The sequence below is a fragment of the Rhinoraja longicauda genome, chromosome 8 (assembly GCF_053455715.1).
Source record: "Rhinoraja longicauda isolate Sanriku21f chromosome 8, sRhiLon1.1, whole genome shotgun sequence".
Taxonomy (NCBI): Eukaryota; Metazoa; Chordata; class Chondrichthyes; order Rajiformes; family Arhynchobatidae; genus Rhinoraja; species Rhinoraja longicauda.
This window is the reverse complement of record NC_135960.1, coordinates 30,848,199-30,875,223: the sequence shown is the minus strand read 5'-3', so window position 1 is coordinate 30,875,223 and position 27,025 is coordinate 30,848,199. Positions and strand designations below refer to the sequence as shown.

Here is a 27,025-nt window from a genome sequence, read left to right as displayed (position 1 = left end):
CCTCGGCCATCGGGTGACCCCACAAGGGGTGGTACCTCTTCCGGACAGGGTCGAAGCTGTCCGCCGTTTCCCCCGACCGACCACTGTCAAGGGCCTGCAGGAATTCGTTGGGATGGTCTCGTTCTATCACCGTTTCCTGCCGTCGGTGGCCAGAACTATGCGCCCACTCTTCCACCTCATGGCTGGTCGCCGCAAGGAGCTCGAGTGGGACGACGAAGCAGGAGCGGCCTTTGAGCAGGCTAAGGAGGCCCTAGCCAGGGCCACGATGCTCGTCCATCCTAAGGAGGATGCCCCAACCGCCCTGACCGTGGACGCTTCTGAGGTGGCGGTTGGTGCGGTGCTAGAGCAGCACATCGACGGGTGTTGGCGGCCACTCGCCTTCTTTAGCAGGCACCTCAGCGGAGCCCAACGGCATTACAGCGCGTTCGACCGGGAGCTCCTCGCCCTCTACCTCGCGGTACGCCACTTTCGGTACTTCCTAGAGGGGAGACCCTTCACCGCGTTCACCGACCATAAGCCACTCACCTTTGCGTTCGCAAAGGTTTCCGATCCGTGGTCTGCGCGGCAACAGAGACAATTGGCTTATGTGTCGGAATACACCACCTCGATTCGGTTCGTGGAAGGAAAAAACAACAGGGTGGCCGACGCCCTGTCTAGACCCGCGATCCACGCCGTCCTACAAATGGCCGGGGGGATCGACTATTCCGCCCTAGCAGCCGCACAGCTGGGGGACGAGGAGATGGCCGCCTATCGTACAGCCGTGTCCGGCCTGCAGCTGGAGGACATTGTCTGTGGCCCCGGGGATACAACACTGTTGTGCGACACCTCCACTGGCCTGCCTCGGCCCATCGTCCCTGTCGTCTGGCGTCGCAGGGTATTCGAGGTGCTCCACGGGCTGTCTCACCCCTCCATTCGGGCGACGGTGGCCCTTGTATCCTCCCGTTTCATGTGGCACGGGCTGCGTAAGCAGGTCGCACACTGGGCACGCACCTGCATCCCGTGCCAAACTTCAAAAATCCAGCGACACGTGCGTGCGCCTCTGCAAGAGTTTCGTGTCCCTCGGCAGCGCTTCGACCACATTCATGTGGACATCGTGGGGCCCCTGCCGCCGTCCCGGGGCATGACCCACCTCTTCACGGTGGTAGATCGCTTCACGCGGTGGCCGGAGGCCATTCCGCTGGCAGACACCTCGACGGCCACCTGCGCGCGGGCCTTGGCGGCGCACTGGATCGCCCGGTTCGGGGTGCCACTGGACATTACATCCGACCGGGGGCCACAGTTCACTTCGGAACTGTGGTCGGCCATGGCAAGACTCTTGGGTGTCAGCCTACACCACACTACGGCGTACCATCCACAGTCGAACGGGTTGGTGGAACGCTTTCACCGCCAGCTGAAAGCTGCCCTGAAGGCTCGGCTCACGGGCCCAGACTGGGTGGACGCCCTGCCGTGGGTGTTGCTGGGGATCCGCACCGCACCCAAGGAGGACTTGGCCTCCTCCTCCGCCGAGTTGGTGTACGGGGCCCCCTTGACGGTTCCCGGGGAGTTCATCCCACCAGCCCAGGGTCGAGTGGAGCAGCCGTCTGACGCCCTGCAACGTCTTCGGCAGACGGTGGGCAGGCTGGCACCTGTGCCCACGTCACGTCATGGGACATTCCAGCCACACGTCCCTGCCGCTCTGGAGGACTGCCAGTTTGTATTCCTGCGCAGGGACGCACACCGATCACTTCTCCAGCGGCCGTACGAGGGCCCCTTCCGGGTCCTGCAACACGGCTCGGCCACATTCGTTCTGGACATGGGGGGCCGCAGAGAGACTGTTTCGGTCGCACGGCTGAAGCCGGCACACGTGGACATTGATCGGCCGGTGCTGGTTGCGCAGCCCCGCCCGCGCGGTCGCCCCCCATCCAAGCTACCCCCTACGGTCTCTGTTTCGACCCCTCCACCTGTTTGTCAGCCGCCGGTCCCTGCGCCGGTCATGGTGCGCACCCGGGCTGGTCGCCTCGTGCGCCCTCCTGTCCGTTTTGTACCTCCGGTTCTTGGGGGGGGTCCTGTGGCGGATCGGGCCACTCCTTGGGTCAGCCCCCTCGTTACGTGACGGACAGGGAGAGGGGTTAAAAGCCAGACCAAGGGAAGGCGTAGCTATTCCCTAGGAGAACTACGCTGTGGGCAGGAGCTCACAGCCTAATAAAGAATCTCACAAAACACTGCCTGGCGTCTTGCCTTTCTCTGGCCTCCGCCAGGCCACTACAGCATTAGATTAAAGGAAAAGTCCAACAACATTGTCCTAAAAAAGTGAGACTTGGGAAGATTTCAGAATTCAGCAAAGAATCAAGGAATTGATGAGGAAGGGGGAAGGAGAATATTAAAGTAGTCCATCAAGAAACAAGGACAGGCCGTAGAATCCTCTGTAAGATATATACAAAGGAAAAGATCGGCTTAAGTTCATGTGTATCCCTTACAGACCGAGACAAAAGAAATGGCAGAGAAATTAAATCAATATTTTACACCCATTTTTTCCGGTAGAAGCCACAGAGAATGTCATGGAAACAGCAGAGCATTACAGGTCTACAATGAATGGGTAGCTGAAAGAAATCAACGTAGTTGAACATTTTTTATAGGAGAGGTGGGAATGAAAGGCCATAAATCTCCAGGACTTGATGACCCATATCCTAGCTAGGATACTAAAGGAATTGACAAGAGACTGTGGATCATCTCCCAAAGTTCCATCAATACTAGAGTGGTTCTCTCAGATGGATTTTAGTAAATGTTAGCCTACTTTAGGAAGGAAGGAAAGGGAAGAAAAGACAGAATTATAGACCAGTTGATGTGACATCAGTAGAAAGAAAAATACTGGAATCTATTAAGATAATTGTAATAGGGCACTAAGATGAGGTGTAATTCAGAAAAATGTGAGGCGATCCACTTAGGAGAAATAAATTGTGAAAAAGCCACAAGGAAGGTACAGAATTAGGTTAATGGAGTGGCGAAAAAAAACTGTGAGACTGGTTGGGAAAATGTGAGATTGGTTGGGAAAATAAAAAACAAATTATTTAAATGGTGAGAGATTGCAAAATTCTAAGATGCAGAGCAATCTGGGTGTTTGTGTGTTTGACTTACAATATACCTAGTATGCCATAATTAGGAAAGCTAACAGTATACTATTGTTTTTATTATGTTTTTATGAGTGTAAAAGAGTCGAGAGAGTCAAGAGTATTTAATTGTACTGAAAACGGAACAATGGAATTCGTACTTGCTAACAAGCCTGTAAACCTGTTATGCAGCTGATGGTTATGATTTAGTTGTAGAGGAGATTATTTAACAATGCGTAGAATAGATTATATTACTGCTATCAGATAAAAGACAGGTTGTCTTATGAGGTTAGGTTTGTTTCTGCTGAAGTTTAGTAGAGTGAGATACAACAACTGAAATATACAAGTGCTTGAGGGGCTGTATATTTCTGGTTGGATGAATGTGGAGAGGAAATTTCCTCTGGTGGGAGAATCTAGCATTAAGGAATAAAGAATAAGACATCACCTATTAAAAATGTTGGTGAGACAAATCTTTTTCTTTCATAACACAACTTTCATGGGTGACAGATTTGCCATTCAAGGAGAGACTGAGTAGACTGGGGCTATATTCTCCAGAGGCTGGAAGATTAAGAGATCACATTGAGACACACAAAATTCTTAAAGGGCGCCATACACTAAATATGGGGTAAATGTTTCCCCTTGCTGAGAGGTCTCGAATTAGAGGCACTAGAGAAAATGTGGTGAATCTGTGGAATTGTCTACTCCAGAAGCCATCGAAGTGCAATCTCTGTGTAGACTTAGTACAGATAGTCAGATTTCTGGGCTACGAAGAAATCAAAGGTTGTGGGGACATTGCTGGAAAATGGCATGAAGATAGATCAGCCATTAACTTACCAAAAGGCCTGACTCTGCTGCTATTACACCATCCTTTTGAATTCAGTGAAGAGCCTGGATCAAAGCAAGGAATGTGGCAAAACAGAACTGGGAGCTGGAACTCAGAACGAAGAACACTCTGCAGTTCCACGTGAGGAACAATTTCTGGTGGTCTCAACACACTACAATAACATTCCAGTCCTTAATTATACCTACACTGATACTGGCTATTGAAGACAAACTTACTCAGAGTCCAGTAAGTATTATACATGGGGCTAGTAGGTATTCAGGGAAGCCTATGTACATGGGGTATACAGCTTTCCTGTCTGATGCATGGCTTTGCACATGAGTGACACTATTTTAAAATATCAAATTAATCAATTTAACTAATACGTGCAATATAAGCAAAACTACAATAGAAGTTCTTGTAGTTTTGCTGTGTAACGGGCCATAAGATCAATTGCCCTTTACACAATGATAAGGGTGGAAAGGGTGCAAAAAAGACTCATGAGGATATTAAGGGTCAAGAGGGCTTGTGTTTTAAGGAGAGGTTGAATAGGCTGGGTCTCTTTCCCCCCAGGAGTGTGGGAGGCCAAGGGGTGGCCTAATAGAGGTTAAAAAAATCATAAACCACACAGATAAGATGAATGTTCACAGTCTTTTCTCCAGATTAGGAGAGTCTAAAACTAGAGGGCATAGGTTTACGGAGAGGGGACAGATTTAAATAGAATCTGAGGGGCACCGTTTTCACACAGAGAATGGTGCATATGTGGAATGAGCTACTCACTTGGATAGGCAAGATTTGGAGGGATGGTAACCAGGTGCAGGCAAGTGGGACAAGCTCGGTTAAGCAACATGGTCAGCTTGGATGTGCTGGGCCGAAGGGCCTGTTTGCATTTTGTATAGTTCCATGATTCTATATTCATCAACTCTCTACCAATTCTCCTGTCCACTCCCCAAGGGTATTATAGTATCCACCCAGCGTGAGTTTGGGAAGTGGGAGGAAACTGGAGCTCTTACAAGAAACCTACATGGCTTCAGGGAGAGCGTGCAAACTCTATGACCTCATTACCAGAAGTCAGGATCAATCTCCAGTTGCAACATCGATGAGGCAGCAGTACAACCTGCTGTGCCATTGTGTCAGTTCCAGAGCTAGGAGCTGCAAAGTAACAGAAATCATTCAAAATGCAATGCCTCAAGCAAATGTGCAGAGGGCCTATAAAAAGGGTAAGATTTGTTATATAAAGCCATTTGCGTCCAATAAATTGTATTTATGCTTTTTGTTATGCACGAATAGTCAAAATATGATAGGAACAGATTATCACTATTTGGATTGAGGACGTCTAGCCACAAATATTTTTATCACAACCTCAACAATCCTACCTGTGCTCCACAGAACTAGATTGCTAGATATCAACCTGCCTAGGATACTTGTAAATTTTGGTCAAAGTCTGTAGTCAAGTATTCAATGAACCTGGGCCCAATCCTTTCATCACCAGTTCTGTTTATGTGGATCACAGCCAATCCACAAAGCCAGCTGAATTGAATAAACACATGAAGCCAAGATGTGTTTATCTTTGGCACAGACCACACACAATTCATGGTCCAGAGTGCCTATTTATTCTTTTGAATACAAGTGCGAAATATATTTCACAGCTGATTGCACTCAAGGGAGTTCTATAGCTGTGAGATTTACAATTAGAAAAGTGCAGCAGGCAGCAGTAAAATAAACCAGACAGGTCCATTGCTAAAATGGGATTTGTTGTTTGTATTTTTGCATTTGTGATAAAACTATGAATTACCAATTAAAATTAAAGGGTCAATTTTAACTCACAGCCACAAATGGAAGAAAGCACAACATCCCTAACTGGAAAAGTTATGGGATCTGGCAGAGTTAATAGTGTGTGATCATCTGAAGACAGGCAGCTGCAGATGCTAGAATCTTGAGCAAAAATCAAACAGCTGGAGGAATTCAGCGGGTCAGGCACTATCTGTGGAAGGAATGGACAGATAACGTTTGGGGTAGAACAATAGTAGTTGGAGGGATGATAAGGATCACTGTGCTCACCATCATTGAAGAATAAATCGATAACAACAGTGCATATGTCCAATTAAACACAACACTCAGATCGAGTAGCTCACACCCATGAAACGTACATCTTGCACCGTGAAAACTCTTGGGTGTTTCCAGTGTCCCGGAAAGCCATGTACAGAGTGTCATCAGATAAAACAATTTAAAGTCTAGGTTGTTAAGATCGAGCAAGTTCAGTTGGTACTGTGGTCTACTCATGAGGCTGACAGGCTCAAGTAAGCATAGACTGAGAAACTGGACAACTTCCAACCAGTCTACAAAAGACCGGACAGATATCTTGTTCCTTTGCCAGTATTCACTCCCTTGGGAGTGCAGGCAGATCAAAACTACAACACTGCAAGTGGCTCAACTATATAAAGAAGGAGAAGAAAAGTCACTAGAGGCAGCACAGAGATGTTTCTAAGATCACAGGTAAGATTTCAGAATGGTATGTTACCTGCCTTGGTGACAAAATCAAAGATATCACTGAGCAGCTGCAGAACAGTTTGTAGAAGGTGTGAACAACCAGAGGCAATCTTCACATTGGTATTGGTGATGTGTGGAAAAAAAATTGCAGGATGATTTAAAGCCATTGGAGAAGAGGTTATGAAATGATTTTTTTAAATAATACTGTACGACCTCGGTGGAACACAGGTGTCAGGTGACAACTTTAATACCCATGTTATTTGTAACCCATGTTATCAGTGAAATTAACATTCACCTAATTTTTATTTTGGGGAATTTGCAGTATATCCAAAACAATGACTTAACAAGGGGTTTTAGAGTGAGGCTGCACTGTAATGTCCAGATTACTCCTGATGCAACAAACAGCTGGAGGTAGAACAGAAATAGGAGGATGATACAGATGTATGCGGGACTGGAGAGATGACACAGGAGAAAGGACTTCAGATTCTTGAAGTCCGGTTATGAGAACTATGAAGCTCATTTGGATGGTATTCCGAGCAGACCAGGAACAAATATCTTCATGCTCATGCTCATGCTCTTGAGCAGATTTTAAGCTAGCATTGGCAGGGGAATGAGAAACTGAGCAAATAATTCAGGAGAGTAAAACAGAAAAATAGAGACAGTATCCAGACCATGGAAAGATAGGAAAATGGGCTAAAAAGGAGTCTGGCTGAACCTAATGATACCTATCCAAAACAAGACGGAATGCAATTCTGGACTTAATTTTATTCAATGAAACTGGACATAAAATGAGCATCGAGATGGAAGCTTTTTTGTGTGATAGTGATCATAATTTAGCATAGCAATAGAAAAGGACAACAATCAAAAAGCTGAAAGGTACTAAACTGAATAAGGAAAATTTTACTAGACTGAGAAGTGATTGAGCAAAAATAGACTATGAACAGCTACAGGGACATGGACATTAGTCCGTGCAATTCAAGAGGATAGATTTGCCAAACCTAGTTCCAGTGGCTGTGCTTAATGGAGCTGAAGGCATAGGCATCAAATTGAGAAAGGAAATTAGGAAAGAAAAGAGGGAGTGTTTAAAAAGGAATCTGGCAAACAACATCAAGAAAAATACAAACATATTTTATAAGACAAGGAACAAGCCAACTAGGGAAAGATGAGGGGTTTTAATAATGAAAAAGTGTGGAGATGAAAGAAGCAAATCATCTTCAAGATTCAAGGTCAATTTATGGTCACATGTACCAATTAAGGTACAGTGAATGCTTTCAATGCTATCTTCAAAATGGGATGAAGATGCAAATGCTATAGTTTAAGGTAGAGGAGTGTTAAACATTGAATAAGATACACATGGTGACGGAGAACATGTCAAGGGTTTTATCATCTTTGAAAATGGATAGATCACCAGGCCTGAATGAAATGAATGATAAGTGGCTAAAATAAAGATGGAAGGAAATTGTGGAATCTCCTCCTGACTTTTCAATGATCCCTGGTTGCAGTAGTCTTGCTTATGGATTGGTGAGCTACACATCAAAGAGGAGGAAAGTAGCATTGATAGGTCCATCACTGGAATTCATTACAAAGGACTTTGTTTAAAAAGCCAAATCATTATTCAAACTGTTAGTTTGAATGTGTTAGGGGAAAGTTGCATCCGGCTAATGTGACAGATTTTTTGAAGAAATAACAAGGAGGGTTAATGGATTAAATTTATCTCAGATTCTTAAAAATGAGGGAGGAAACAATGGATGCTGAGCATTGTGAACCTTAGAGTATATGTCTGCACATCCTTAAAGAAAGTAAGACAGGCTGCTAAAATGGTTAAAACGAGATGGAGGAGCTATCCTTTACTAGCTAAGGCATGGAATATAAAAGCAGGGAGATTCCAACACTATGTAAATCACTATTGGGATAATGTGTTTAGAGCTAGCTAGAATTAGGTTGTGCAGCAATTTTCAACTGGCATGAGGATGAGGGGTGGAACATGCTCTAAATTTTCAATGCTTTCATCGGAGGTCATTGCCAGAGTAAACCTAACCATGCAGTGTCTGAACTATACATATATATTACTGAAAGATTTTGCATTCTAACAGATGAAGCTTGCAAGATGTGACACAGCTAGATTTGTCAGAAAATGTAATACTTATCCACTCATGTCACTGAATTTTTTAAGTGCGTTAACTCTTTGGGATAAATATTAGGCCTCAATACTATAAGGACTTTCTCAAATTTCTCTGGAGGTCCCAGTGTCTACTGCTGACATGTGCTTAAGCCCACAGCCATGTCTTCTACCTTGCCATCTACCTACTGTCTGCATGATGTGCTGGTAGTTTCCTCTAAAAGAAAACCATCTGGACAGCTGCTGCAGACTTCCCATATTGTGAGCCTGCACCAAGTTATATCCTGCGCAGGTACACAAATAAATGCGAGATATCAGTTGCCAAGAGAAGGTGCAGCCCTTTTCACTTTTGTTAAATGGGTGTTTGCTTTATTTGCTTTAATAAAAGTTAAAAACCCTTTACATTTATTTCCACTTTTAGAAAAAACGCCTGATTTTTACTATTTGAAAGGCATTCGATAATGGTGATATCTCTGACACTAAGTGAGCCTGGGAACATGGCATCAGAGGCTGCCAAGGCCACCTTTAGTGCAGCAGGCCATTTGGACGAACCCCACTAAACACTGCCCTGCCATGCTGATACACTGGCAGCTGAGATCCCACTGGAAGATCAAGCTGGGAGCTTCAAGAGCTGGAAGACATGGAATAATGGAGATGGACAGCATTTTGGAGCAGTGGAAGATCTGTCCTTTGATTACTGCCCGTGTCTCTCATAGTGAAAATTACTTTTATATAAAAGTCCCATTCTAATCCCATATTTTACTTCACGCTAAACATATTAAAACATTTCTTCCATTTTTTCCTTGTTCCTTTCTTAATAATCTCTGCCTTGTTTCAGATATTACTGTGCAATGATATGTTATAACTGTTTTTTTTTATTCTGCACCTCTAAATACAGTTTCTGCCATCTGATTGATTCAGAAAACTAAGTTAGTTAGCCGGTTCCCAAATGTCATAGGTACCAGATTCCGTGCACTTTTTTGACCCAATTATTGCAAAATGCAGTACAAATGCAGCAAATGCAGAGGGGGAACCAACATTCTGGCAGGCAGGTTTGCTAGTGCTACAGGTGTGCGTTTAAACTAAATAGCAGGGGGGAGGTGTTGACAAATTGGGAGGATAAGGATGGAGTTACAGGCGAAGTAAGTGCAGGAAAAGTTACATAAGACTCCCGAATTAATGGGAACGAAAGTTCGAGAAGGGATAAGAGAGTAAGGTCAGGGGCAATAGTGACCAGTGTGAGAGCGGAGGTGAATATCGAAGTTAAAATGCTGTATATGAACGCGCTAGGTATAAGAAATAAAGTGGATGAGCTTGAGGCTCAGTTAGAGATTGGCAAGTTTGATGTTGTGGGAATTACAGAGACATGGGTGCAAGAGGACCAGGGCTGGGAGCTGAATATTCAGGGGTATACGACCTATCGAAAAGACAGACAGGTGGGCAAAGGGGGTGGGGTAGCTCTGTTGGTAAGGAGTGACATAGAATCAGGAGATGTAGAGTCAGTATGGATAGAACTGAGGAAATGTTAGAGTAAAAAGACCCTAATGAGAGTTATCTACAGGCCCTCAAACAAGCCTGGATATAGGGTGCAAGTTGAATCAAGAATTAAAATTGGCATGCAGCAAAGGAAATGCTACGGTGGTTATGGGAGATTTCAACATTCAGGTAGACTGGGAAAATCAGGTTGGTACTGGACCCCAAGAAAGGGAGTTTGTGGAGTGCCTCTGAGATGGATTGTTGGAGCAGATTGTACTGGAGCCTACCAGGGAAAAGGCAATTTTGGATTTAGTGTTGTGTAATGAACCGGATTTGATAAAGGGAACTCAAGATAAAGGAGCATTAGGGGGTAGTGACCATAATATGATAAGTTTTAATCTACAATTTGAGAGGGAGAAGGGAAAATCTGAAGTGTCAGTATTACAGTTGAGGCATGAGGGAGGAGCTGGCTAAAGTTGTCTGGAAAGAGACCCTGGCAGGGATGACAGTGGAACAACAATGGCAGGTATTTCTGGGAATAATACAGAAGGTGCAGGATCAGTTCATTCCAAAGGGGAAGAAAGATTCTAAGGGGAGTAAGAGGCAACTGTGGCTGACAAGGACAGTATAAAATTAAAAGAGAAGTATAACATAGCAAAGATGAGTTGGAGGCCAGAGGATTGGGAAGCTTTTAAAGAGCAACAGAAGATAACTAAAAAGGCAATACGGGGAGAAAAGATGAGGTACGAAGGTAAGCTAGCCAATAATATAAAGGAGGATAGTAAAAGCTTCTTAGGTATGTGAAGAGGAAAAAATTAGTTAAGACAAATGTGGGTCCCTTGAAGACAGAAACAGGTGAATTTATTATGGGGAACAACGAAATGTCAGACAAGTTGAACAGGTACTTTGGATCTGTCTTCACTAAGAAAGACACAACAATCTCCCAGATGTACTAGTGGCCAGAGGACCTAGGGTGATGGAGAAACTGAAGGAAATTCACATTAGGCAGGAAATGGTGTTGGGTAGACTGTTGGGACTGAAAGCTGATAAATTCCCAGGGCCTGATGGTCTGCATCCCACTCTAGAAATCGTGGACGCATTGGTTATCATTTTCCAATATTCTATAGATTCAGGATCAGTTCCTGTAGACTGGAGGGTAGCTAATGGTATCCCACTTTTTAAGAAAGGAGGGAGAGAGAAAACAGGGAATTATAGACCGGTCCGAGTCAGCATGGATTTATGAAGCGGAAATCATGCTTAACTAATCTTCTGGAATTTTTTGAGGATGTAACTAGGAACATGGACAAGGGAGAGCCAGTGGATGTAGTGTACCTGGATTTTCAGAAAGCCTTTGATAAGGTCCCACAAAGGAGATCAGTGGACAACATTAGAGCACAAAATTAGGTATTGGGAGTAGGGTACTGACATGGATAGAAAATTGGTTGGCAGACAGGAAAAAAAGAGTAGGGATTAATGGGTCCCTTTCAGAATGGCAGGCAGTGACTAGTGGGGTACCAAAAGGCTCGGTGCTGGGACCGCAGCTATTTACAATATACATTAATGATTTAGATGAAGGGATTAAAAGTAACATTAGCAAATTTGCAGATGACACAAAGCTGGGTGGCAGTGTGAACTGTGAGGAGGTTGCTATGAGGATGCAGGGTGACTTGGACAGGTTGGGTGAGTGGGCAGATGCATGGTAGATGCAGTTTAATGTGGATAAATGTGAGGCTATCCACTTTGGTGGCAAGAACAGTGCAGCGTAGGTTCACGAGGTTGATTCCCGGGATGGCTGGACTGTCATATGTTGAAAGAATGGAGCGACTGGGCTTGTATACACTGGAATTTAGAAGGATAGAAGGGATCTTATTGAAACATGTAAGATTATAAAGGGATTGGACACACTAGAGGCAGGAAACATGTTCCCGATGTTGGGGGAGTGCAGAACCCGGGGCCGCAGTTTAAGAATAAGGGGTAGGCCATTTAGAACGAAGATGAGGAAAAACTTTTTCACCCAGAGAGTTGTGAATCTGTGGAATTCTCTGCCTCAGAAAGCAGTGGAGGACGATTCTCTGGATGCTTTCAAGAGAGAGTTAGATAGAGCTCTTAAAGATTGCAGAGTCAAGGGATATGGGGAGAAGGCAGGAACGGGGTACTGATTGTGGATGATCAGCCATGATCATAGTGAATGGCGGTGCTGGCTTGAAGGGCCGATTGGCCTACTCCTGCCTATTGTCTATTGTCGATAAAAAGCCTACAGACGATCTTAATTAAAATGAATAGTATTATGCACACATCCCTGACCAATAACATGAAAATAATTTAATTACCCTCATCTTTCATTTCTACACAACTTGCTATACTCAGCTGAACTTGTACAAAACATTGACAATAACTCTAGAAATGTTTTATGACTGTCAAAGCACTAAATTACCTGTCTGAAGAGTAACTCCTGTTGTTCAGCCTGTCTCTTTCTTTGTTCCAGCTCCAGTTCCTGTTGCTGTTGCTCTCGCTGATTATCTTCTTCATCACTTTCAATTGGTTCTTGTTTGACCTGTACCACTTTGGTCACAGTTGCTGACTCATTTTGGTTGATACCTCTGTCGGAATACTGTTCTTCTGGCATGGCTTGATGTTCTCGGAGCTCCTCTTCTGTTTCTTCGGGGTGACTTTCATGCTGCCTGGGTTGTTCACTAGGCTTTGGAATCAGCTGTCAAACATATGCAGTGGAGATGTCATACTTTAGCTTCATACCCTATTTTCTGTCACAGTATTTATTATCCCTCTTAAGATATCAGATTTGAATAAAACAGCATTATTTTTTCCCCAGGATTGAGAAATTCCTTCCTAGATTATCAACTCAAAAATTAATTATAGATAAATTTGCAGTTTTGTTTTGATAATCATATAAATCACTCATCAACAAGTCAGTACAAGCTTAAAGTAAATCTGAAACATACAAATGTATATCATAATTCCGATGTTCCAGCTGACAACATATGATATTTTAACTCAAGGCTTACAAGTAAGTTTTAAATATTTATAAAGAATATAATAACTTGAAGAACTGAGGAACACTCATGTTTTATCTGAGAATACTTAATGAAAGTTCAAAACTCCAAACTCTGAGGAGATTTAATTTATAGTCCAAGAATTAATTGACATTTATGATGTTGTTTGACTCACAAACCTGGATTACACCAACATTTTAATGTTGTTTTTCTAATCCAAATATCCCATCATATCGAAAGGATTTATAACAATAACTGCACATTTTAAAATTTATGCAACATTCAGCTAAGCGTAACAAATGAAATATGCAATACTAAATGAATAAACTCACATCTTCTGACAAATGCAAAAACAATGACCTGAGCTGCTATGGCCAATAATTATGCAACAAGACCTGATAATCTTTTTAGGCAAAAGAGCAAAAAATATTTCCATCGCTAAAGACGGTCTAACCAATTATTCTTGCCATATAATAGTTTTACAATTGCTGAATCCTCCACTGATATCTTCAGGTTCAGCACTGACCAGAAATTTAACTGGACCAGTCGTATAAATAATGATCACTCTTCTGGTCAGAGTGGTGTCTTACAGTAATTTGTCTTCTGGGTCTCCCAAAACCCCTCAGGCATCTACAAGGCACATGTCTGCAGTGAGGGTAGAAATCTTCCTATCGAACTCCCACCTCAGTCACATATCCTGACCTGAAAACTATATGCCATTCTTTCTGTCATTCTATCATTAGATCAAAATGCTGGAAATTCCCACAAAAAACATGATCAACAGCAATTCATTCACTGTTGTGGTCTCAAGGATGATTAGGAATAATTATTAAATGCTGACTATTCTAGTAATGCGTCATGCCATGAATGGTTACAAAAACAAAATCACCTGAATTCACAGGAGACAAAGCAAATATAACAGGCAGATACGAAATGTTGGAGTAACTCAGCGGGACAGGCAGCATCTCTGGAAAGAAGGAATGGGTGACGTTCTCCAGAGATGCTGCCTGTCCCGCTGAGTTACTCCATCATTTTGTGTCCACCTTCAATTTAAACTAGTATCTGCAGTTCTTTCCTACACAAGTATACCAGGCAAGTATTTCCACCGTGAAGAAGGGTCTTGACCCGAAATATCACCCATTCCTTCTCTCCAGAGATGCTGCCTGTCCCGCTGAGTTACTCCAGCTTTTTGTGTCTATCTTCTATTTCCAATATGATTTTGAAATCAATTCTACTTCACAAGAATGAATATTGGGGTCATAATTATTCATTTTATTGCGAACTACTAATACAAGATCAAAATTTATATTGTCCAAGATTTCTAATAACACAAAGAAAGGTAGCATTATAGGCATGTGGATTGGTGGATAAAATTTTTAAATAGATTAAATAAATGGATTTCAATGTAAGTGAATATTATCATTCACTTTGAATCCAAAAATGACTTGACTTGATGCCATTTAAATTGTGTTTAACTGGAAGATCCAAAGAGACACATGCTTCATCTATAAAGGTTAAAATATGGTCAGATACAGAATTTTTTTTTAATGAAATACTGGATTTTACCCCTGCAGAACTGCAAAATAATAGGTTAAGTATTTCATCACTGCTATGCAAAGTTCTGCTTGGAGCAAGATTCAAATGAACTCAATGACAATTCCGGGCACCATACTATTAGAAGAATATGCTGTTAACAGAGATAGACCAATGCTGAGTGACACCCTAATTCCAAGAAAAAGAGTAAAAAAAGGGAATACACACACCAGAGCTGTATTTCCTAGAGTTTAGAAACTTATTGTGTACAAAATTGTGATCTAGGAAGAGTGAAAAAACTGGTTGGCAGTAAAGAAGTATTTCTATTACTAAAGATTATATGTATCACTAAATTTTGATTTTGGTATTACAAAGCCTTGGATTTTGAGTTTGAGTTGATCTATTATCACTTTTCTAAAGCGAGGAAATATCCTTTGGGTCGGTTTGATTGTACAAATTGGCATCTTGCATGCATATTTTTTCCGAGTTATTTGGTCTGGCTAACCTGGCTGGATTAGTTGGAATATTTCCAATTTTTGGCACCAAATGCTGTCAGATCAAGTTAAAAACAAAATAATTCTTCCTTTACTCTGTCATGCTTGGTTGAGCATCCATATTTTAAGATCTCTTAGAACAGACACTTAAAGGAAACTTACTTTTTGTAATGTTACTCACAACCAATTTAAAGTCATGAGTCAAAGGTGAAAGGAACAGTGACCCAAGTGCAACGCACGGCACATGTTTGGCATGCTTGTAACAAAATATAATTAAATTATTCTTTAACCCTGATTCTCTGAAAATGAAAGAAAATTGAGACAAAATGAACCAGCCATGCTATGCATATTTACTAAGAACTGCTGGAAGAGTTTGGGTGCTATGAATGACTTAGTTAGGAACATGTAATAGTATTAAAATGCACAGATTAAAATGTTGGAATGGTACATTATTCACTTGTGTTCTGACATTTTGGCTATACATATTTAATTATGGGACAGTTTTTTTTCAGATCAAAACCTAATGGATTAGATTTATCTGCTTTTTACAATGATTCCAGATAGGAAAGGCAGGAAGCCAGCTTGATAGAAAAGAAGCAATATATTCAAAGCAGCTGGCTTTGAATTTCTTCATTGAGGATTCAGCACACATTTAATTTCAGAGATTAAAAGCATCAGTGCAAAGAGAAAGAAAATGTTCTGCTTGAAGCATTTCTCTCTTCACAAATGCTGCCTGACAACCTAAGTATCTCTTGCGTTTCCTGTTTTATTTTCAGAATGCAAGTGTTTATAGTTCTAGATGTTCAATCCATGCTTTGCAAACATTATACTAGCTGAATTGCATGACAATTCAGTACTTGTTCATTGTTTATAGATTAAAACTAAGATTGCATAACCTTCTGACGTCAGTGCTGCTCCTTTGGAAATTGGCCACAATGTTCTGCGTATGCCTGCTGTTGACCACATCAAAAAAGCGTATGCATGTGGTTTATTAGCCTGGTTGTCAAGACAACGCTCTAGCCCTACGTGCATTTGCTGTCACACAATTTCTAATGGTTATTTATTGCTGTGGGTTTTTTTTAAATCCTACAGTCATTTTTAACCAATAGTAAGATGCAGAAATTGACTTCAAATTTTACCATTACTTTGAAGTCTCAAAATTGTTCCATTAATTAATAGTTAACAATTTTTTATCCAGTATAATATGGTAAGGCTAGCATTCTCAACTACAATGTGTCATGGGGATTTGGCAATTTTAAGATTTTCCCTTTTGAGGGTTATCTGAATAATTATATCTAATCCATCTGAGTTGTTGGATTGAGCTATGTCTGGTTTTCTGTTTGCCTCCTATGCACCAGTAGTACTTTTTGTCATCTCCACACTACTTTCTGAATCTTGTGTCCAACCTAATTTTTTCTCACCGACTTATTCACATAGAGGTTTTAAACACAATAATACATTCCATGCTTCAGGGGTACATAAATATTAAGGTGATGAATAAAAACAATCCAGAATACAAATTTTAAAGAGTTTCATAAAAGAGTATATAGTAAAGAGCCAATACATTTATGGACGGAATTCCGGAGTCCACATAGTTGATGGCAAGGCACTCAGTGATCGAACAAAAGAAAATGAATCATGCCAAAATTAGAGCAACATAGATGTCAGGGTTGCAAGAAAATGGACATTGAGCAAAAGGAGGTGAAAGACAGTGGGTGAAAATACAAGAATGAAAATTATTTTGTTGATAGATTGTTTGACCAATAACTCGTGTGAGACAGCAAGCACAGGTGTTAGTTGAATGAAAACTCACAAGTTAGGGAATGAGCAGCAAAGGCTTAGCTGAGTTTAAGTTGATGGTGATTGCAAAATGAAAGACTGGGCAGGAGATCCTTGAAATCAAAGCTAAAAGAAACAAAGGCACTAAGTACCAGGGGTAAATGGACTGAGGTATATAGTCATGGAAATAGCTAGAAAACAGGAAATAGGGGTTTTGGTCGTGGAACAGATCAACGATTGTTCATCCATGTCAGATAGGAAGCCAGAGTTCTGCAAGGTGTGGTTCAGCCTTAGGCTTGGTGGTGGATAGAGTTGGTGGCTAGGGAACAGTGTTTTATAGAAGAGATTTGAAGGTTATGGCTTTAGTCTTCATTTCCATTGTTTAATTGGAGGAGTTTATGCTCATCCAAAGTTTATAGTTGGACAGGAACTCTTGTCAATTCAGATGCATTAGGTGAATCTGAACAAACTGGTGATTAGATTGAACTGAATGTTATCAGCATGTGGAACACTATCTTTAATACCAGTTTAAACTCCAATTCAATAAACAATTGGTCATCTTTATTTGAGTCCACTTTATTTGAGTCCCCTTTATTGAGTCTTCTTTATTGAGTCCCCTTTATTTGAGTCCCCTCTTCATACACCTAACTTTTCATGTATCAATCTGTTTTCTGAGTCAACTTAACTAAATGCTCCAGATACCTACGCATCGGGAATGAAAGGCGGAGCATACACTTGAATTATTCATTTCTATACAGGAATCCAAAGGTTAGATTTTAAATTGCTGAAGAATAAAAAAAGTTGAAACTAACTGAAATAAATGCTGTTTGCATTTTAGAATGTCAATTGGAATGTGAAAGACACTCAGTCCATCAAATAAATCCAACTACACTGTTTTCAAATTAAAATACATGTCTATTGCATTTTATTTTAGTTTCATGATGCATTACTTGATTCCAGGGTGGAACATTTTTTCAACATATTCCCCACTGGGTGATACTTTCCTCTGGTTAGGGCCACTAGAAACTAAAGACAAGGGGAGGATAGATGGACTGGTTAACTCTTCGATTGTGACGGGTCAAATGTGTTGGGATACTCAGAGTATAATTATGTTGAAACTACATTTTATTTTTGCTAAGATAAATGATGAAAAGGAAATTAGTAGGAAACGGCAAGTTGAACTTTCTTGTAGAGCCCTGCCTTATGGTTCAATATTAACAACAGATTGTGAGGGCGTAAGGGGATGCATTATGACCCTACGACTTATGTGTTATCTCTTTTCTCATAAATAATAGTTTAATTTCCTGAACCTGAGTTCTCTTAGCTCTTCAGAGAAGACCAGGTTTAAATATCCATGTGTCTGTATTCCAAAAAACAAGGCTGGACAATACACAACGCATTAGTAGCGGAAATGGGATTGCCATGAGTGCTCAGATAAGATAGAAATCTTGGTTTGCAAGATAGATCATAAAAGGAAAATGTATGTTGGTTGGGCAGTGAGAATCACTGGCCATGAAATTACATTTCCTTTTGCTATTAGAAGAACAAAAAAAAAACAGGTACTGTCTTATCATGTATTTCATTTGTTTCAAAAGGTCAAAGTAAAACTCCTTTTCGAGAATGTGCTTATAAAATATATTTAATGTGACTCCTGAAGCTACAGCATTCACAAGTTTCTGGTTCTGTTTTCCATGATGCACATCTAACAATTAACAAAACTGTGAAGGAATGATAGTATGCCTAGTGTCACCCATTTTGAAGACGTTTAATGTCTGAGAGGAACTCTTAGGACCTTACTGCAGCATGCATTTAGTATTTACTGATGTCCTTCACACTGAACTCTTGTGAACATATCCTGATCCTAAGGGCAAATACTGGAAGTCACTCCAGTGATAGGTTAAAAACTTGAATAGCTTGTCATAGATTATACAATTAAAAAAAAAAATCTAGACAGTATTTTGCATGTGTTTAGTCATATGAATGTTGTCAGTAACCCTGTGGAAATAATATGCGTTTAGCACATTGTTGTATCAATGGCATAAGCATTGTTAATTTATTTGAGTCCCCTTTATTAATGTGCAGATAAAGAAAACATGATTTATTTGTTTCTAAAAATGAAGAGTTATCACCAGGAGACCGAAGAAGGGGGCTTTTAAATTATTAGAAGCTTAGAATAGAGAGCAAATAGAAATAAAAGAAAGATAATAGAAGGAATGAAGCACACAGGATTTGTGGAATTCAATTATTTTACCACATATTTAGGTTTTTCTCTTCCCCCCCATTGAGATTCTTTTTTTTTTTTTTTAAGGGACAATTTATTTTAAAGAAAAAACGCGATTTCTCCAGGTGACAATGGAAACACTACGAGGAACGGGCCCAACGGGTCTAGTATATTACTTGGTCTAGACCACACACTTGGTCTAGTATATTACTAAAACTCTCTGGCCGTGTGTGTGTGTTTGTGCACACCATAAATCTGGTGCTTTGCACAGCTAAAACGGTACACCATAGCGCCACACGTTTTGCACCACGTTACTCACCATTATCCTGGGCATAATCTCTAACAACTCTCATTCAAATTGAAGCTACATTTTTAAAGCTACAGACATTTTAAAGTTTAAAAATTCACTTTCTCACCCATTTCCTGAAACTCCTCAGCGTATGACGTCACAATGCTCCACGTTCAACTTCATTTGCTCCTCACTCGCCAAAACAAGATGGCCGCTGGCAGCGTCACCGCCCGCCCACCCGCCCTCAGTCGTTCCCTCTCCCCTCTTCCCTCCCCTCTCACCTCCCCTCGCCCCTCGCCTCTCCTCTCGCCCGGCCCCGCCCCGGCAGACACTCGCACGTCAGCAGTCAGCGTTGAACGCACGGGCACTGGTAAGTGCCTCTCGCAGTCAACGGCTCCACGGAGGGGAGTGAGCGTGGCGGCCGACTGGGTGGAGGGGAGGGGAGAGTGGGGGTAGGGGGGGGAGAGTGGGGGTGGGGGGGAGTGGGGGTGGGGGAGAGTAGGGGTGGGGGTCGGGGAGAGTGGGGGTGGGGGGGAGGAGGGGGTGGGGGGAGTTGGCAGTGGGGGTGGGGGAAACAGTGGGGGTGGGGGACAGGAGAGGGTGGGGAGGAGGGGAGAGTGGGGGAGAGGGGAGGTGGGGGTCAGGAGAGGGGGAGGGGGGAATAGGGGCAGGGAGGGGGGAATGGGGATGGACGCAGGGCTAGGGGAGTGGGTCAGTGGGTGGAGGAGGGGGGTATAGGGGAGATTGAGTGGGGGGGTTGAGGGTGCTACACCAATATAGGAGAGGCTTTGAGTCCAGGGCTCACTCAGTGACGACACCCTCTCCCCTTCCCTGTTCCCCCTCTACGAGGAATGGGCCCAACGGGTCCACTTGGTCTAGTTTCTCATAGAATCACACAGCCATATAACTCAGATACAGGCTCTTCAGCATGATGACCCTCAAAGTGGTTGGGTTTAACGCTCTATCCACAAATGTGCATCACCCCTCCACCCCACTCCACCCATGTAGGATGAAGCACTGGTGGTCTCAACAGCTCCAGGTATTAACCCTTTCCTATTAAATTCAAGCTGATTTAAGGGCTAATTCTCATTAATTCTTTAGCTAACATCATAAAGGGAGATTAGATTGATAGGGAGCCTAGAGAGCAACATGGCGTAGGAGCCTGGCAAGTCTTTGTGTGCTGGTCCCAGAGGAGGATCAAATATCATCCGATACAGCCGCTCTAATCTTTCAAATCTCTTTTCTACCTGTAAATCTAGCACCTTTACCCCACTGCGGACATTAACTTTGGCTCTCTGAAACTGATGCATTGCAACGCTGTGAACTATATTTTGCACTCTGTATCTTTTCTTTTGCTCTATCTATTGTACTTGAGTTTGGTTTAATTGTATCTATGCAAAGCATTAACTGTTTTGATTGGATAGCAGTGCAAAGATGCTTTTTAAAGTACCTTGGTACACGTAACAATAATAAACCTAAACCTAGGTGATGGAGCAGAAATGTCACATCTAGCATTTTAGAAAACTGAATAAATAACCAGCATCCCCCCCACACCCCATCAACTTCACCTTTACTTCATACTGCCACTGAAAAGCAGCCAACATAATCACTGACCAGTCATTTTCTCTTCATCTTTCATGCCATCAGCCATCACATACAACAAATCATCTTCTGACATTTTCGCCATCTCCAACGGGATCCCACCACTAGTCACATCTTTACATCTCCACCCCTTTCTGCTTTCCGCAGAGACCGTTCCCCCCCCGCAACTCCCTGGTTCATTCATCCCATACCACCCCCTCCCCAGGATCTTTCCTTTGCAACTGCAGGAGATGCAACACTTGCCCTTATACCTCCCCCCTCGACTCCATCCAAGGACCCTGACAGTCCTTTTAGGTGAGACAGAGGTTCACTTGCACCGTCTCCAACCTCATCAACTGTGTCCGTTGTTCTCGGTGTGGGCAAGATCAAGCGCAGATGGTTTTGCTGAACACTTAGACCGCCCTGGCCGACGCAATCCCTCGGCTGCTAACCATTTTAACTCCCCTTCCCATTCCCATACTGACCTTTCTGTCCTAGGCCTCCTCCACTGTTCCAGTGAGCCCACACGCAAATTGGAGGAGCAGCACCTCATATTTTGTTTGGGCAGCTTACAACCCAACGATATGGACGTTGATTTCTCTGATTTCATGTAACCCCTGCATTCCTCCACACCCCCCTCCCCCACTGTGGTCGTCTTACTATTTCTACTGTTCACATCCCTCTATCCCAATAAAAGCTGGCCTTGCCTCAGATGCACAGATCACAAAGCATTAGTAAATAAAATGTCAGGACATAGATCAAAAACATGGATGTCAACAGAATTATCTCCCCTGAAATTCAATGGAAAAATAGCCGATACTATGCCTCTTATTCTGAGAACTACGATCCAGGTAGGGATTTCTATATTACCATTTCAATGTTTCTGGACAAACTGCATGTTGCAGAAGCAGTTATTTAAGAAGGCACAGAAATGTTTGCAGAGGAGAGAAAAAATCCTCTGGCATGCTACGTTTAAGGTTGAAATACTCTTATAGATCCAGCAAAAAATTAAAACTAAAATTAACTCTTAGACTGCTTGGAAATTTAAGAAAATATTATTCAAAAAGTATTTAAAAATAGCATTAAATGCACTATCAACACAAGGACTAAATCCTGGAACTTCCAACCCAAAAGTACAGTGGTGTGTTTTCATCACGCGACTGCTGTGGTCTATAACAATGGCTCTCCACCACAATTGGGCACGTCAATTGCTTGCTGAAAGCACCAGTTATACTTTCCTTGAAAGTATAACTTTGTTATACTTTCTTCTCTCCTGAGATGCTGCCTGACCTGCTGAGTTACTCCAGCATTTTGTGACACCTTCAATTTGTACCAGCATCTGCAGTTATTTTCCTACAATACTTTCCTTGAATACATGTTATATACAATACATTTTACATTCTTCTTTTCCTCATAGTAGCAGCAAGAAAGAAGCTGTAAACAGACAGAGGAAGCATTTGGCAAATGTCAATATTTGGCCAATATCAAATCCCCCAATATCAAAATGTCAATATTGGCAGATGTCAATATTGACCAGTCCCATCATAACCCTATTGCTTGCACTTACAAGGTCAGATATCAACAAGGGGTGCAACAGATAGACCAGGGTTAACATCATATGGGTCTTTTAACACATAAAAAGACAGATGAGATTCATCCAAAGCATTTTACACTCAACTTACTTACTCTACTCTATTTCCTTACTTATTTGCTCTGAACTTCTATTACTCAACTCCAAATGCCTTCAAAACAAAAAAAACCCTAAATCACCTTAAGTCCTTTTTTACCAGGAATCTGAAAATTGAAATCTCTTGAATAATTCTGCAATCCTCTTGGAACATAGCCAAATGTATATCATTAGATCAATATACTCAAGGATTATTTGTAAATCCCCCAATATCGAAGAAGGGTCTCGACCCGAAACGTCACCCATTCCTTCTCTCCCGAGATGCTGCCTGACCTGCTGAGTTACTCCAGCATTTTGTGAATAAATTATACACTAACTCCTGCTCATCTGGACTCACTTTAGTATTGTTTTTTGCAATTTAATCTACATGGGTTTCCTTCTACTTTCTGGGGAATGCAGTGTAATGCCAAGAAACATAAAAAACAGCACTTATACTTGTATGACAACTAGTTATGGTGAGGTAATGGCTAAGATTCTATCTCCGGGTTCTGTTGAGTTGAATTAGAAGGTACTAGAAAGCACAAGAACATGCTCAATTGTGTCAATTGACAGTTCCACAATCATATCAAGAATTAAATAGATTGGGCTAGTGTTTATTTACACTGAATCTGACAACATTAACAAATTTAACTCTAATAAGCTTTCATCCGTGGTTCCCAACCTTTCTGAATAAAACCCTGAATGGTCCAGTCGAAAAATTAACACCCCCCAGCCCCCGCATGAAAGATACCTGAGGGCACCATGAGGATTGCGAATGATGCACGGACTGTAATGGCTTGTATAACTAGCATGACAAATATACTTTTGTTTATTTCCATTAAAAAGAAAACTTTCTTATTGAATTACATAAATATTATAGTTGTTTGATGAGGCTATTTCATAACTCTTGATGATCCCACCGCATATCCAGAGTGTTGTGCGCTTCAGGTTCGGAACTACTGTTTTTCGATACTTGTACTTTAGTTGCTGCTATGAGGAGAAATTCATTTTCATATCATCATCATCATATATATACAGCCGGAAACAGGCCTTTTCGGCCCACCAAGTCCGTGCAAAAAAGGATGCAATATTAAAAATGCACAGAGCCTCAGGTTTACTTAATGCAGTTGCTGCCTCGATACTAACCTTGTTAATGTGAATCTGTTGTTGCTGGAACTGTTGCTTATGTTTCTCCAGGAACTGTTGATGTTGCTGCTGTATGACCAACTGTTGCAGGGCCTGAGTATTCTGTGGCAGTGGTGCAGATTGTGTCCTCCCCAATGGACGGTGCTGTCTAAGCTTGTGTATAGAAGGTGAAACTCTGTCTGGGCCAACAAGCGATTGTGGATGAATAGGCAACGCTCCCAGTCCTGAAAGATACCAGTCTAAGATATAATGTAGAAACAGCAGAAGGAAAAAGGAAAGAAAAATGGCTTTTGATTAATTGTGGCAACAGGAGGCTATTATAGCCAGCCATTTTCAAATTTATACATTTTGAATGAGTATTCTTATTTCAGTGGAAAACAATGTCAAAGAACAAAAACATATGATAAAACTCTCCAGACTAACTGCTCCCCAAAATGATTAACATATCATATCTCTGTTAGCACCCTGGTGTCTGCCTGCTTTTCCAAATGAAGTTGGGACTGTCACGGTAACTGACGTCGTACTTAAATCCAACCGAAGGGCCGACCCACCCACCGCCAACATGTCTGCTATCGGGATGCTCGCTTTCAATTAATATGGTCGGCCCTTCACCGGGAAAGCAAGACCCGGCTGAAGTCTCTTATTATGGCAGCAAAAGCAGTGTCAAATACACTGAGAACATCCCCTGGACCAAAAGGGCTTGACAAAATGATGGTGGACAAGGATGGAGAAGTGACGGTCACCAATGATGGTGCTATCATTTTAAGTATGATGGATCTGGAGCATCAAGTTGCTAAATTGATGGTGGAGCTTGATGAAATTGGCGACGGTACCACAGGTGTGGCAGTTCTTGTTGGTGCCCTGTTGGAACAAGCTGAACAATTATTTGATCGTGGTATTCATCCTATTCTTGTAGCTGATGATTACAAATTGGCTGCTCGCATTGAACAACTGGACAAGATCAGTGACACCTTTCCTGTTGATCCAAATAACAGAACCCCTGATTCAAACAGCTATGACTGCACTTAGCTTTAAAGTTATTAATCGTTGCCAGAGACAAATGGCAGAAATAGCTGTGAATGCTGCCCTATCTGTTGCTGATATGGAGCACAAGAATGCAGATTTTAAGTTGACGGTGGAAGATAAAGTTGGTGGAAAACTTGAGAACACACAGTTAATTAAAGGAGTTGTGGTGGACAAAAAATTTAGCCATCCACAAATGGCAAAGGTGGTAAAAGATGCAAAGCTTGCAATTTTGACGTGTCCATTTGAACTACCAACACCAAAAACCAAGCATAAGCTTGATGCGACCTCTGTGGAAGATTACAAGGCCTTGCAAAAATATGAAAAGGATACATTTTCAGAAATGATCAATCAGGTAAAAAATGCCAATGCCAATCTAGCTATTTGCCAGTGGGGGTTTGATGGTCAAGCAAACCATTTGTTCCTCCAGAATAAGCTTCCGGCTATACATTGGGTTGGTGGGCCTGAAATTGAGCTTATAGCTATTGCCACTGGGGGGAGCATTGTTCCTCGATTTTCAAAACTTACACCAGAAAAGCTCAGCAGTGCTGGTATTATAAGAGAAATATATTTTGGAACTACTAAGGACAGGATGCTTGTGATTGAAGAGTGCCAGAACTCAAGTGGCAGTGATTATCTTCATCAAAGGTAGTGGTCAGATCAAAACGTCAGAGATAACTACCCAAGAGACACAGGGTCTAGAAGATGTATTGACATGTGAAAATGATGCGTTATTGATGTACCGAATGCCATATCCTAAATGGTGTTGGAATATTCAGTTTACAATGTGGTGATGTGGATATCCTCTTTGTTTGATAAGGGAGGGATGTCATGGTAACTAACATCGTGTATCACGTGTAACTATGAGTCGGAAAGGTCAGAAGACTCATGTCTGATCCAGGCGAGGATCTGACAGGGACCAGGCAGGGGATAACTTTGGGATTGGTCAGCTGTTCTGATGTTGTGAGCAGCGTGGAGAAGGGACAGAGTGTTGAATAGAAAGGGGACGAGCGAAGCAATGGCAAGGTGGCGGTGAGCAGAGGGCTGGCTCCAAGCAGATTGCTGAAGCAGGAATATATGGAACCGAGGGAGAGTGATGAGTGAAGTGATGAGGCAGTTTAAGACAGTGGGAACTATGTCACTTGTGTCTTTAACACAACTAAAATTGTTCGGTTAGATACAAATTAATTAAAATGTAATTCTTAAGAATGGCCCCAAAGAGGTTTGTAAATGGTTGTGCACTATGTTAAAATAAATGACAGCTGAATCATACAATAGTGAATTATACAACTTTTGCAACACTTTCAATTGTTGCTAAAGAAATGAACCTAGACAGTTCATCAAGCTATTTTGAGTCACAAACGTCGAATAGAAATCCTTCAGAAAATCTCTTCCCATACTTTCCAATTTTCTCCCACTAATATTTTTCCTCCAAAAGTGCCCATTATATAGCATCAAATTGTACCATTCACTAAGAATCTGCTCAGGCTTTCAGTGCCTTCTTAATTTTAACCAGCATCACAAGATTAACATCAAGAAGGTCAATTGACAATATCCTCTCAAATTCAGAAAAGGCACAGCAAACTTTACAATACAATACAATACAATGATGCGTTTAGTACTCTTATCACCATTTCAAGCAATGAAGTTAATCAATTTTATCTTTAATATCAGCTTATATTAGTGCATATGATTTTAAAATTATGAATTCATTTTGCTATAGCGAAGTTTAGAAATTCTCAAGACCCCATTTCTCTTAATTAACAGTAGGATTTATATTAGTTTAAGCTTGATCAGTGTCCTTTCTGGAAGTAAGGACAATTTGAGTTTGCCTTAAAGCACTTTGTGTATAACAAACCCAAACTATGCGTTTTTTGGACTTCAGTAAGCCAATTTTAATTTGGTCTTGAAGGAAACCATCATGATAGTTACTCTTTATGAAATCAAGGTGTAGTAGCTGATCACTTTAAATCTTCCATTCATTTGTGCCTACAGAAATATGGTGCTAACATAAATAACAATTATATGGGTGGATTTTGACTGTTACTGTAAAATTTACATAAGCAGCAAAATTATTAATTTAGTGTGCAAAATTCTCCACAAAAATGGCTATCACACCCATCAGCCCCAAACAACCTCAATAAGTCTGCCTAAAATTTCAGCAGAAGGGATGAACAGTTAGTTTCTCAAATATAGTTACAATTCTTAGTATGAGTGGGACAGTCATTTTGTCATGCACACTATTCAGAAAAGTAAAGAGCAGTGAAAAGGACTAGTTCTTCAGCAAAGAT

The 27,025-nt window shown here is 41.7% G+C and overlaps 1 protein-coding gene and 1 pseudogene across 10 annotated transcripts in view; one reads left to right on the top strand and one right to left on the bottom strand.

Moving 5' to 3' along the window:
* hdac4 (histone deacetylase 4) overlaps positions 1-27,025 on the bottom strand; it is a 330,518-nt gene that overhangs the window by 63,447 nt on the left and 240,046 nt on the right. For 9 of the 10 annotated variants that reach the window (XM_078403501.1, XM_078403498.1, XM_078403502.1 and 6 more), the window contains 2 exons: positions 23,712-23,950; positions 12,426-12,701 (listed from right to left, as the gene is read on the bottom strand). In XM_078403501.1, the coding sequence (XP_078259627.1) occupies positions 12,426-12,701; positions 23,712-23,950 (515 nt within the window). The remainder of the gene's footprint in view (positions 1-12,425; positions 12,702-23,711; positions 23,951-27,025) is intronic. The other variant, XM_078403497.1, reaches the window with a different exon arrangement.
* On the top strand, positions 24,274-25,528 carry LOC144596118 (T-complex protein 1 subunit epsilon pseudogene; annotated as a pseudogene).